The sequence below is a fragment of the Amblyomma mixtum genome, chromosome 1 (assembly GCF_055824585.1).
Source record: "Amblyomma mixtum isolate Tamu chromosome 1, ASM5582458v1, whole genome shotgun sequence".
NCBI lineage: Eukaryota > Metazoa > Arthropoda > Arachnida > Ixodida > Ixodidae > Amblyomma > Amblyomma mixtum.
The window spans coordinates 50,618,681-50,633,156 of record NC_143012.1 but is presented as its reverse complement, the minus strand read 5'-3'; the positions used below and the strand labels follow the sequence as shown (position 1 = coordinate 50,633,156).

Sequence of the window (14,476 nt, the reverse complement as noted above, 5' to 3'; positions counted from 1 at the left end):
GGCCTGAATACGCAGATGTAGGTGTGCCACATTTTCAAGCCGTTTGCCTATGCACGAGGTGAATGAGATCGGACGAGGTTCATTAGTCAGAGTTGTTCCCTTGCATGGGGAAGCCAAATGGAAACTCCACTTGAAAATGAGGTAGTGCCAGCCGGCACTTTTCCGATACTCACCGATTGCGGCGTCAACTGGAAGCAGAAAATGAAAGCTGTAGCCCTCTGTCACCATAACCTTCTCAAAAGCGCCTCTTTTTTCCTTCTTTTACCGTTCAATTTACATACCAGACTTCAATACGCGACCTTAATGCTGAAGATGCCACTCAGTGTAGTCTTCCTATCTCTTTTAATTTTTTTTAATGTATTGAGAGGTATTTCGTGAGGTGGAACGACGTTATTCACGAGAGGTGCTCATCATACTTGAATATGGCGTTTATTATGGTAATAGAGTAATCGATATCTTTCTTGCTCTGCGCTGTGAAGTATCCGTATATTTGCAGCTCAGTAATGCCACAAGCCGCTGGACCTCCTAGCGGGACGGCTTGGGCTCAGGCAACTCTTGACCCATGGTTTCCTGCAAAAGCATAATGTCAACAGAGGCCAGTGACGCGCTTGAGCACCGTCAGAATGGTAGGCGCGATTTCACGTTTACTGGAATTGGTTTGGTTTAGTTTGGTTTATGGGGTTTAACGTCCCAAAGTGACTAAGGCTATGAGAGACGCCGTAGTGGAGGGCTCCGGAAATTTTGACCAACTAGGGTTGTTTAACGTGTACTGACATCGCACAGTACACAAGACTCTAGAATTTCTCGTCCAAAGAAATTCAACTGCCGCGGCCGGGATCGCATCCGCGGCTGTTGAATTTCTTTGGGGGAGAAAGACTACATTCGTTCTATAATCGCCGCAAGAAAAAGCTTTCGGCGCATGTAAGCAGGGAGCTTTGAGACGGGCATTCCATATGATGCGTCTAGAGCCCTAATTTGATAGTAACGCCACATATTGAGGAAAAAAAAAAGATGGCTGAGAGGAAATGAAAAGAAAGAAAGGAAGAAAAAACAAGGAAAGGAACAAAGAAGGAAGGGAAGGAAGGAAAGAAGGAAGGAAGGAAAAGAGAAAGAAAGGTAGAAAGAAGAAAAGAAATAAATATAGTCAGAGAGAAAGGAGGAAAGAAAGAGAGGGAGAAACAAAGAGAGAAAGAAAGCGAGAGAGAACAGAAAGAAGAAAGGAATAAAGAAAGAGGGAAAGAAGGAAAGAAAAAAGAAAGAAAGAAGGAAGGAAGGAAAAAAAGAAAGAAGAAATGGAAAGAAGGAATGAAAGAAAGAAAGAGTTGGTTGTATGGCTTTTGGGGTTTAACGTCCAAAAGCGACTAAGGCTATGAGAGACGCCGTAGTGGAGGGCTCCGGAAATTTCGACCTCCTGGGGTTCTTTAACGTCCACTGGCATCGCACAGTACACGGGCCTCTAGAATTTCTCCTCCAAAGAAATTCAACCGCCGCGGCCGGGATCGAACCCGCGTCTTTCGGGTCAGCAGTCGAGCACCATAACTACTGAGCCACCGCGGTGGTGAAAGAAAGAGTGAAAGAAAAGAAGAAAGAAGGAAGGAAAGGAAAAGAAAGAAAGAAGGAAAGGAAGAAAGAAGGAAGGAAGGAAATAAGGAAAGAAAGAAGGAAACAGGTGCTGTACTGGGGGGCTGGGCGTAAACACCGACCCCTTCGAGGTCTTCGGCGTTCACTCATCGCACTGCAAACGGGGGCGTTCTGCGTCTCATCGAATTTTCAAAATCTAATTCACCCATCAGTTAACGAAGCGAACAATCATCGAAACCTAGAAAGCACCAGGGAGCATAGGGGAACGTTTCTTTTGTTTTGTATGCATGTTGATCAATGGGAAATTTTTAGTGGAATCATTTTACGGCTGAAAGATGGTTGATTAGAACGTAGATGAAAAGTGACAGGACGGTTACAGTTGTGCAATAGGGTATTCAGCGACAGCTGTTACGTTGTTTCTATTTGAATATATATTGAGGTAAACAGAATGAGAGCGACTTCATATCTGAGTAGTTCTAGAGGGCTTTTTATAATTTTGCGCGCAAACACGTTTTTTCGACGAAGTATTCTCTCCAGCCTGCCTCTCTAGGTGTACGGAGCCAGCAGTGGTCTTCTCGTCGAAGACCATGGGTCGCAGTAGGCGCTGCATATGAACCGTGGTGCCTTCATCTGCTACCTCCATACTCTCCTTCTTTCTTTGAAGGTAATCACCCCCTGAAGGATAGTTACACTCCGGGTGGTTCCCGTGGTAACCACCCTGAGGTCATGCTTTCCTACACTTCCGCCATACCCTCCTCCTCCCACGGTAGCCATGCATCGGTTGCCGATTCCACCGTTCTCGCCGTAGCCTCTTCCTTCCAAGATAACCCACTTTAGGATCACCCCACGGTAATCACCTTCAGGATAAGGCTTCATGTACTGTCGTTATACCCTGCTCCACCATGGTAACCATCCTCCAGTTGAGCTCAATGTGCTGCGCCTAATTAAATGTACCCGATACGATGGTACCTCCAAATTCGTTTAGGTCACTTCCAAATCTGGCCCACTCTACACCCGAAATTTTACCTTCGGTGATTTGGGCCAAAATTGATGATCCAGCTAATTTGACTGTACTCGTTACGACGGCAGTCTCCAGATTTGATCGGGCCTCACACCGTGGTTGCTGAGCGGTTAGGGCGCTCGGCTACTGAGCCGGGTTCAGACTCAATGGTGATGGTGGTGGTTAAAAAGAGTTATAAACACTTTAATCATTACGGAGAGGTGGGTGGGATGGGGTCCTATTGGCCCCTTCCCTTCACAATACTAGGTGAAGCCTGTATTCCGGAGCCTCATTGGCAAGCATCGCCGCCCGTGTCTGTTGAACTAAAGGGTTTTGAGTCTTGTGGGCAGGGAGCAGCAGAAAGTTAGGTGGGAGGATGAGGTTACGAAGTTTGCGGGGACCCGCTAGCGGCAGCTCACAAAGGACAGCGTCGATTGTGGAGACATGGGAGGGGCCTTTGCTCTGCAGTGGGCCCAATCAGGCTGATGACGTTGATGACTGCTTGTGTTTATAACATTCTCCAGATTCGACGCGTATGTGTGCGTGCTATACGCAGATGTGGAAACACCCCTTCCAAGAAAACTTTTCGTTTCAACTGTTTACCTTCGATAATGTGCCGTCGTCGTGCTCAGCGCTACATTTTAGCAGCCTGCTTTACAAATTAACGCGCCGTATTCTCTTTTCAATTGAACACAGCTGGACACAGAGACACTGGCTCTTTGTTGCCGAGTGCAGCCATTGACACACTCCTTGCGGTAAGGACTTGGCAGCTATGATTAGTCCGGCAGTTTCGGCATTGATAAGGCTGTAGTAGAGTGGAAAGTTGGGCGAGTTGGTATACGTTCATTTTGGGTGGAAAAAAGGGCGCGAAGGGGACGGAAGACAAAGATGAAGGAAACCACACGGACGAGCGCTGACTCACAACAATTTTTTATTCAGAAAAAACAAACATTTATATTTAAAAACGTCACATGACCTGACGTCACTCGCGCACATGCCCAGAATACAACAGTCTAAGAACTATATCATGACTCAAGATTAAAACCTTACAACGCGATTTCAGAACACTGTGATTAACCGAAAAAACACTAGACAGCTAGAAACAAAAAACAAAGGCACTAAAAAACAAAACAAAAGTCACGTGTTGTCAAGAAACGCGACCTCTTTATCGACCATCAATAAGGAAAGCTGACTGACGCATTCATCCCGTCTTTTTCGAATATGATATTCCTCAATGAGCTCCCTTGTCGTCTCATCTCTATGGCGGAACAAAATACGTGTGTGCGTGAATAAAGGTCTGCATACTTTCTTATTTTCATTATTGCAAGCTTTGCACTGCTCTTTTAGATGCGAATAGTTTGAATCTGATAGTGAACGAAGATGCTCCCTAAGTCGAATATTGATACATCGGCCGGTGTGTCCTATATATACGTTTTTACATGAAAGAGGAAGTTCATACACAACTGAACATGCGCACTCTACACACCTTGATCTATGGGAAACCAAACAACGAAATGGGCTAATTCTTGATATGTTGTCATGGCGGTTCCCTATCATGCGACAAAGCCCCTCCAACACTGTAACAGCACACAAATTCATGCCATCACTGCATAGCGGACAGTGTGCTGTTACAAGTAAGTAGATTAGAAGCCGCAGGGTTTCCACAGGGGGTGATTTCAGCAACTTGCGAGAAGCTGGTGAGGGCAGTGCGGAAAGATTTCTTGAATACAAAATTTGACAGAACCGGAAAAAAATTTGCGGTTATTCCGTATGTGCACCGAACGGCTCATAATCTAAAAAAAGGTGGCGGGCAGATTTGACGTGAATGTGGTGTTTTCTGCGCCACACAAGTTGGGGCGCCACATGACAGTTGCGCCACATGACAACATATCAAGAATTAGTTCATTTCGTTGTTTGGTTTCCCATAGATCAAGGTATATAGATTGCGCGTGTTCAGTTGTGTATGAACTTCCTCTTTCATGTAAAAAAGTGTATATAGGACAGACCGGCCGATGTATCAATATTCGACTTAGGGAGTATCTTCGTTCACTATCAGGTTCAAACTACTCGCATCTAAAAGAGCACTGCAAAGCTTGCAAGAATGAAAATAAGAAAGTATGCAGACCTTTAGTCGCGCACACACGTATTTTATTCCGCCTTAGAAATAAGACGACAAGGGAGCTCATTGAGGCATATCATATTCGGAAAAGACGGGATGAATGCGTCAGTCAGCCTTCCTTATTGATGGTCGATAAAGAGGTCGCGTTTCTTGACAACACGTGATTTTTGTTTTGTTTTTTAGTGCCTTTGTTTTTTGCTTCTGGCTGTCTCGTGTTTTTTCGGTTAATCACAGTGTTCTGAAATCGCGTTGTAAGGTTTTAATCTTGACTCATGATGTAGTTCTTAGACTGTTGTATTCTGGCCATGTACGCGAGTGACGTCAGGTCATGTGACCTTTTCAACTATAAATGTCTGTTTTTTCTGAATAAAAAATAGTCGTGAGTCAGCGCTCGTCCGTGTGGTTTCCTTCATCTTTGTCTTCCGTCCCTTTGGCGCTGTTTTTTCCATCCAAAATGAATTGATTAGGCTCCCGTTTTCTATTCTCGTAACCTATAGGCCAAGAGCGCTGATCGGATTCTGGCTGCGTATAGCTGGTCCCTCCTTGCTATTATCGCTTGACTTTTGCGAGGGGTACACGTGCGGAGAGGCTTCCGGAGTGCGGTCATCCATAAAGGGAAAGTTCCGATGGAACTGCCTTCTGCGATGTCGGCGTGTAAAATCTTTACAGCCAACATGCAGGCACAAGGGCACATGCGCATAATTAGGAGTGAATATATAAACACTGCAGCATTTCGTCAAGGCCCCCAAAGTCACTCACCACGATAATCTTCACTGGCCAGACGTTGAACAAGAAGATTTCCGCCCTCCACTTTGAGTGGCTCTGCACGTTTTGTTTCATGACCCTCCTATTATCGCTCTTAGTCTGGATGTACACACAGAACTCAGCGATGGTGGCGATAATCACGTACGTCTCGTTCGGGTCGTTGTGGTCATAGAGCCGAATGTATTCATATTGGTGGTAATTTTCGTTGCTTGCCGCGAATTTAATGCTGCAAACCGGAGCAAGTGCACATGGTTTACACACAGACCCACACAGGCTGCATTCACAACCAGCTCTGTTGCGAATAAAAAGCTCGCAAACAAGCAATACACAGGAGATGGCGAGGTCAGTTGCGAAAAATGAAATAACGCTCAAATTAGGCCTTTTCACGGCCTGGAGCGCAATGGAGCGCACCAAATCAAAAGTGTATAAATTCGCCGTCCCTTTTTTTTTCAAGGACACCGGACACGCAGGTAAGAAACCATAGTACCAAGTCGAATAAATTAAAGGCGTCGTGGGATAAACAGTGGGATTCCTACCGCTAGATAGTTATCTGGTGTTGAGTATTTAATTCAAACATAAAAAAGATGCCGCATGCGCTTCAATTGAAAGGTTACAGAAGCGCTCATTTTCACATACCTTCGTAATATGAAAGGAAAAAAATCATTCTAACTAATTAAACGCCTCAATACATTTATTGAATAAATAAGACAATCAATATTTACACTAGCGTTGTCAATAACTATTAGCATTCGTGATTGTGACAGCTATATATATCCTTAATGCATTCGCTGTATTTCATTTGTAACGATTACTGACGTTGCTGCTGCTAATGCCAAATTTAAACTGCATTTCAGCGTCTACAAGAATACTACGAAATTTGTAGTCTGCACAGTTAAAGGGGTTTTCCTCGAGCTCTTGTGTGTGCCCGTGATTTTTTTGAAAATGACGTGTATTCTTAAATTAAGGTCGTTAATTCATTTCCTTATTTTGTTGCTACATGGGCGAACTTCTTAACGTCTGTGCTTATGTTTTTCGTAGTTTGACATCTCTGAACCACGACTCATTTAACATAAAATGCTTACTCCAGTCCCGGCTCTCAAGTTTAACAGAACTGGTATGTATTTGCTCTAAGCAACGTGTTGTCATTCGTAAAAGTTTTGCCCACAGCACATGCAAGTGTGTGGAACATTGCAGAAAAGTCTACGGGGCACGGGTTGAAATGAAAATTTTGTCAGAGACACTTAAGACCCCTCACCTGTGGGAACGCAAAAGCATTAGTGCCCTTGTGTGCACTGACGCCCACCCACAAAAATACTACCCGCACACTAGCGCGCACGTATGACATCACTCGGAACGCTATACGACGAACGGTTGCACCACGATTTTGATATGAAAATTTGCTTTTCACAGCAATTTTTCCGTCAAGCAATTTTCAGCAACGCTCCGTCACAGTATTGTGTCCGAACCATCGAGATGGCCGCGTGTTACTTTACGGATTACCGGGCCGTCTTTGTAGCAGTCAATAAATTTGAATAACACGTGTCGCCGTCACCACAAATTTTCATATTTTTCTCAATAGCAGTACAAAATGCGTGTCTTAAAAGGTTATAACGCTTGCTCAGCATATCTTCCCATATCACTGCAAATTCACCAAGCGCAACAGTCGGTCTCTCGCGATGATCTTGTCGACACGCGGCTTGTGTTCCGCATATATCCTTACCATCAAAACGTTTTTCCGTCATTGTATTCATCTCTATTACTTATAAATAGTTGCTTGGGAAATGCAAAAGTTACGGTTCTTCTTGAAAGAAAAGTTTCATCCCATCACACGATTTTAGCTTCGCGCTTTTTCGACATAAGTAAGAAACCGCTAAAACAGAGAAGGGAACACAAAAATTACCGAAGACACTCTGAAAATCGTAAAGTTTGCTTGGAGAAAGCCTTGTGGTCAACTCACTGCCGTTTCTCTGAAACGCTTGGCCCGGAATCACTGGGCCGCTTCGGAGCCATGCGTCTCACTCTCTCGACTGAAACGAAACATCTGGCGAAGGAGCGGCGGTGCAGCTGCCACCGCCGAAACGCGGGCGCGCTCGTTCTACCGCTAGAGTGGGAGGTCACGGTCGCTATGCACGTTGCTAAAGGGGGGGAGAGGTGTCGCTGTTGCCAGGAGGAGAGGCCACAGCTGGCACGATTCCAGCGCACGGACGGACACCGAGAACATGGAGGAACACCCCGAGCTTGAGCCATTAAAGGCTTTCGCCATAATACAGAGCCCGTTCATTCCATGCGGTGTTATTCCCAGAGCTTAGCACAGCACCTGGCGCGCTGAAGGCTGCGCACTGGCGCTTTTATTCAGGCTCAGATGGAGATGCATTCGGTGATGATTAGCAAAAACTAATACGTTTGGAATATACGGTGGGCTATTTAAATTGTATTTTAAACATATTTTGTATTCATGAATGCACTAAAAATATGTAGGAAATACGTTCCTGAAATTTCATGCTTGGTATTCGAAATATATTTTTAAAATGTGCCAAAAATACCTCACTTAAAGCATACTTCGAGCACTTTTCAAATACGTGAAAAAATATGTATGCAGTTTTAGCATCTTGTCAATGTATTAAAAGTGTATTTTCGGAAATATGAAATTAATTCATCGAAAGTATACTTCAATTCTAGAAAACGGGCAGCCCTTGTAACCGTATATGTATGTAGTTTTAGCATCTTGTCAATGTATTAAAAGTGAATTTTCGTAAATATGAAATTAATTCATCCGAAATATACTTCAATTCTAACAAACGGGCAGTACTTTTAAACGTCTTTGCACACTTCTAGCTGCCGTTGAACAGTCGAGTGCTCGAAATCGCGTTTCGGGAAATGGCATTTGCGTGTCGTCAATGTATTTGAAGTGTACTTCCGTAAATACGCAATTAATTCGTCCAAAGAACACTGAAATTCTAGCAAATTGGCAGTCCGCATTAGCATGTTTGCAGCGCACTACAAGCTGTCGTTGAACAATCTAATGCTCAAAATCGAGTTTCGGGATCGCATTTTGGTGCTGGCCATCTATTTAAAGTGTACTTTCGTAAATATGCAATTAATCCGTCTGAAGTATACTTAAATTCTAACAAATGGGTTGTCCGCGTAAACATATTTGCATTACACTTCAAGCTACTGTGGAACAATCTAGGGCTCGAAATGACGTTTCAGCGAGGAGTGAAAACTTTCCCTTTCGTGTCATCCCTTCGTTTGTGGTAACTTCTAGCAGGAAGGTGATCACCACTTATACCCCTGCTACACGGGCGCCTCGAATGCCTTCCAACCGAATGCCATCTAACGATGCTACACGTGTTCTGTCTAAGGGAGTGCTTGAAGATAATATTACGCCAATGAATATTAACCGCGTCAGCATGAAATTTCCCCGGGAGTGCGCCGATGAGGACGACTGCACTCATACTGTTGTTTACATCGCTTGTTTACATAACATAAAACGCAGTCTGCGCTTTCGTTCTATTAAACAATCTGTTTTCTTTTTTACTGGTTGTACTCGTGCTTGTTTACGCAGTGCGACAATGTGTGGGAAGCGATGATGCGATCGCGCGCCTGAGAAAGCCGGGTTGTTGGCACCGCGCAGGACTGGCGCTTCTCGCTTCTTGTCCCGGCTTTCTCCGACGTGACCAGTACTTTTTTTAAACTACTTTATCCAGAAGTATGTCTGGCGACTGTTATCCACAAGCTAGCGACGGCGACGACTGCTGCTGGCCGTTAAGCACGGCTCGGCAGTCTGGGTCACACCGGCGATTCCCGTTCATCGTACGCACGCCTGCCCTGCGATGTAAGCAATAGTTGATTTCAGGTCACTGTTGCCAAAACTACACCTGGTGACTATTTGCATTCGCTAAAGCTTGTGATTCGCTCTTCACAACCGCCGAAATCACAGATCCAACCCTGCGAACTCGCTGGGCCTAGTCGTCGCGGAAGGGAACAGAGCCGTCGTCGACTGAAATTGATTTGGCAAGCGCTTATCGCTGGTGAGTGTTCAGGTGTGCACACATGAAATATAGCCGTTCGTTTCGCTCATTTAGAAGCGCGAGCATATACACACCGCCGCCTCATCCCGCGCTCTCGCTCAGCCGCCGACAAGGCTGACCATCCGCCGACCGGATTCGTCGGTGTCATTGGCCTGAAAAACATGTCCCTCTAGAATCATATTGTAGTAAACTAGATATTTCATATAATTACATGCTGTTGTTCAGCGTGATGTATACTGTCGTTGTCGGACTAGTGTGACCGCCGTCGTCGTCGTCGCTGTACACTGAAAAGGAGCTGAGGCTTTCGAATGCGTTTCGAAAGTGTCGTGCAGCACCGCGGCAGTCCGTCGAATCCGAATGTCATTCCTATTCTCGAATGTCATTCCACTCAATGCCATTCGAACATTTCCGTGTGAGAACGTGATAGCATTATACCAGCAAACGCGCCTTGGGTACTTCTGGGTCTGAATAAGGGCTCATTCACACTTGCGAGTCGCAAAGGGCGTGCGACTCGCAGTCGCTTGCGACCAAGCAGCAGCTCGACAACACCGTTGTTCACACTTGCAAGCGCGACCAGCGGGTCGCCTTCTCGTTAGATTCTCGTTTGAAGCGAAAACTCTCGGGAATGACGTTGCTCGCGCGCTTTCGAGAGTTTCGTCTGCTGTGGCCGCGCCTCCTGTACTCGCGCTCGATAGTCTAAACTGCTATTCGCAATGTAACACAACTACCCGAGCGAAGATTAGGTTGTCGTGACGGTTTTGATGTGCACCGAGGTCGTACAAGCGTCACGATGACAGAGGCGCGCTTCTCTGTAGGGCCGGCCTACCAGCCTGCAGTACGCCGGCCGCCGCGGCGTCACAAAAATGCGCAAAATTGCTTGTTCGCGTTCATACCAAGCCCTTGGGTACAGGAATGTAAAAAATGAATCATTTTTGAAGATCGCTGGCCAGTACCGAGTTGCTGGTAGAAGGGATAACAGCGACAAAAGCAAATTTCTTCCCAGAGCCGCTTTGCGGCTGCTGCTCCATGCGGCTCGACTGTTGTCTGCTAGCTCCGCTGCTGAAGGCGTCGCGGAAGTCGAGCATGTCTTGATATTATTATGATACAAGGTCCACGATAAAGTGGTGACGAAAGCAGCATCTTAATTACTAGCGCTGGCCAGGATCCGAAGCGCCCTCAGTTGCGACATCGATATGAAACCGGCTAGGCTTAGCGACGACTACGGCAGCCCGCTGGGAGCAGCGCAGGTCGTCGCCCGGCGCGCCCGCGAGCGGTGTCGTTGCCGGAAGCTTGGCTCGCTCGCTGATTGGTTCAGAGGTTTGCGACTCGCAGTCGCGAGGCTGAAAAATCGAGCACCGAGCGACTGGCCCGCGACTGTCGCTTTTCAACCAAGGCGACCGTTTGCGACTGTCGCTTTTCGACCAAAACAGTCGCGCGACCTCTGCGACTCGAAAGTGTGAACGGGCCTTAAGCCAGCGGGAAGGACCCCGTCTGGCAGGGCAGACCGGCCCCCTTACACGCCCATGTATCTGTTGGTTGACAGTTCGACTTCTGACCTGTGCCTGACGGAAGTTTCAACTAGCAATTCCGTTCTCAATTAACCCTAGATTCGAACGCGACCAGTAGGGTACTTCTGCGATAATTTGGCAGCCAACAGTATTTGCGCAAAAAAAGGCCTCACCGCGCAAAATAGTGCGTCGCTTTCGCTGGGTATATATACGGCAAGCCAAGTACAGCGCTTGTCATAGGATTTGTGGTTTGCTGTGTCGCTGTCGTCTTGGTATGCTGTGTGTAGGTATCTGCCGTTCCCATTTAATCACGTGACCTTATAATATCAGACTCCTGTTGATTAATTATAAATACCCGTGTACGGTTTGTTCTCCAGTTGAAGAATTAACCCGTGTCATTCCGTGGAGCCGCCCGGTAGACTTTTTTTAAGCCCGAGTAAACATATTTTTAATGTATTAAATGTATATTTTTAGTATATTTCTAATGTATATTTTTATTATATTTTTAATGCATTATAAATATGCTAAGCGGGCAAAAATGTACTTTTCACGTATTTTTAAGAACGCTTAAATTATTATTGCTAGTACACTTAGAAAGCATTCCTTTTGCAGTTTAAGCATAGGGACAAAAAAATGCGAAATAAATATGAAATTAATACAATACGTTTGAAATGCATTTTTAGGACATCCTCTTTTTCGCTAAGAGTACTTTTAGATGCTGGGAGCCTTTGGTAGTGGTCACGATAAGAATATGGAGAACACACAAAAGGGTCTCTTACTGCTCATCTTCATTTTTCTTGTATTTGCAGATTATGGTGACCACGCTTCCCGTCCTCAGCTCGAAGACACTGCAATCAAGCACGATCTACGTACAAAGGAAACAAACAAGATTAATAATTCTTCGCAACAGATGGTCAACGAGTAGGTGCGGTGCGATCTCAAACGCCCACTTCGATCCATCCGATTTATACGGTACACTCTAAACAGAAAAAAGCAAAAAGGGAGCAGACTTAACTGTCCTCTGACGCACACCCTTTGATAGAATGGTGTGCACCAGAGGATAGGTTACTCCCTTTTTACTCCCATATAGGTGTATTGGTGTTTGGAGTGTATTTACTCGAATTGAGGCTAACAGCGACTGAATTCCGATATGGTGAGTTTGTACAATTGGAACATATAAAAAGAAGGTGCTCCGTGCAATACAAGCCATGCGTAAAAAGGAGACAGCAACATTATACTGAATATATATTTGTTGAGCATCGGCAGCGCTGCTAACGGTAAAACGCTTCGTTAAAATTGATGACTTGCATCACAAACAGAATCAGTCTTTATTTGCTGATACGTTCTGAATGTACAGCATATCATGCAGAAGGAGGTCCCGAAGTCAGTGACTGCAATGGGACTTCCTCATTAAATACATCTAGTAAAACATTTACCAGCACAACACAGATCAGATGAATATATAAAACTGAGTATATACGTATGGGATACAATTAAAGCAGACGCATGGTAGAGAAATAAAAGCTATAAAAAGGACCAAAACACATACACTTGCACATAAATATACATAATGAATTGCAACGGAGACCAGGAGGCAGTGCAAAATGCATGTAGGAAGAAATGCAAACAGATTAATCAAAATTAGAGCTCTTTGCTAATAATTGATCGTTTAAAGTGTGATTGAAAGTTGAAAATTGAATGAGCGTTCTTTAGTTCTGGTTTGGTTTGGTTTCGTTTATTAGGATTTAACGTCCCAAAGCGAATCAGGCTATGAGGGACGCCGTAGTGAAGGTTTCCGGAAATTTCGAGCACCTAGGGATCTTTAACGTGCACTGACATCGCACAGTACACGGGCCTCTAGAATTTCGCCTCCATCGAAATTCAGCCACCGCGGCCGGGATTGAACCCGCGTCTTTCGGGCCAGCAGCCGAGCCACTGAGCCATCGAGGCGGGTCGTTTTTTAGTTCTATTTTTATAGTGTTCCAGACAGCAACTGATGAGAAATGCGTTGCCTGTTTCGCGTAATTGGTGCGTACTTTAGGAAGGACAATATTGTTATTGAGTGCGAACGGAGTTATATCTTGGCGTTTACAACATAACACTGAGGTATGATAGGAAAAAGACAATTTATTGTTGACAACTTTGTACATGAGAATGCCAAGAGAATATCTAACAAGCTGTGTTACGGAGATGATGTTATGTTCCTCAAGAATAAAGGCTCCATCGGTGTACTAACAACTGTAAGTAAGTATAAGAATAGCTTGATTTTTAATCATCTGCAATGATCTTAGATGAGTGGCACGCATGTTTCCCTAGCATACGATATAGTAACCGGTGTGGGGGTGTATTAATGCGTAATATAAGGATATTAATTTGCTGTTAGAAAGTATCGGCGGGCTTTAATAAGGGTTATCAAACCGTATGCCATTTCATTCTTTATATTGGCTGTGTGTTTATGAAACTTTAGATTGCTGTCCAAATGCACACTCAGAAAATGGTTCGACACATGCGGCAAATATCTGCAGGATTCAATCTACGCTTCCAGTCTTTTCAATTCCCTGTGTTCCTTACAACTTGGCTTTTCCACATTTCGAACTTGCGCGAAAACACTACTTAACGTGGTCGAACCAAAAGAACAATCTTGTGGCGCACCTCATATTGAGGTACCCGCAGGAATAAAATAGATATAGCCGAAACTGGGTATCGATGCCGTGTCGGCTCCAAGAGTTCAGCTTCGCTGGCCACTGCACGAGAGCGCTACGCTACTTTTGAAGCGAAAAGCTTCACTAGGCTTGTCAACAGCGCGCTTCGCGTGAGCCGGAGGCCAGATTTGCCACTTCTGCGCATGCGCGAAACCGAGCGACGTCACGCGCAGCGCAGGTGGCCGCCAATTCTGTAGTAGTGGAACGCCGGTGGCAGGCAGCGGGAGCGGTCGCACGCCACGTCGGCTATGCCAATGATCGCTGTTATTTGCGGTCCTGAACTCTTTCCCGAAGAAAGCTTGGTACCATCGTCTCCAGCAACCTAAGCGGCATCTGTGGACACCACATTTGCCAAAGTGCGCTGAATTTTGTTCCATTTTCAGTGCTTTGAAGACCTAACCCTACCTCTGCGGCGCTAAGCCTAACGGTGGCAAGGCCTGCGCCGACTGTGTTCGGGGTTTCCTCTGGGATTCCCCGGCTATGGCGGTCCTAGGCAGAGTCACCGGATACGATCCCACCTCCATAGGGATCGTTAACATGGAAACCATCCAACATGAGGAGCCCCTTCCCAGCGAAGAGGAATACCTCCAAGACATGGTCCGTGTATGGCGCGGACGAAAGAAGACTAAGGCCTCCAGGGACGCCAACACGGACGGCAGCCACCAATGGGTGGAGGGACACTCTGCACATGTGCAGGGCGAGAACGCGCAACACGCAGCTGTGCAACAAGCAAAACAGCTCCGGTGGCGGCCGCAACACACGCCCCGCAT

At 45.7% G+C, this 14,476-nt stretch overlaps 1 protein-coding gene across 1 annotated transcript; it reads right to left on the bottom strand.

Moving 5' to 3' along the window:
- Nucleotides 1-455: 455 nt before the first annotated feature.
- On the bottom strand, nt 456-14,230 carry LOC149366305 (uncharacterized). Its single transcript, XM_089570164.1, has 4 exons — nt 14,225-14,230; nt 11,784-11,869; nt 5,460-5,691; nt 456-570 (listed from the first exon to the last, which is right to left on the bottom strand). Exons 1-4 carry the CDS (start codon nt 14,228-14,230, stop codon nt 526-528), a joined length of 369 nt encoding a protein of 122 aa, XP_089426290.1. The 3' UTR covers nt 456-525.
- Nucleotides 14,231-14,476: the final 246 nt, after the last annotated feature.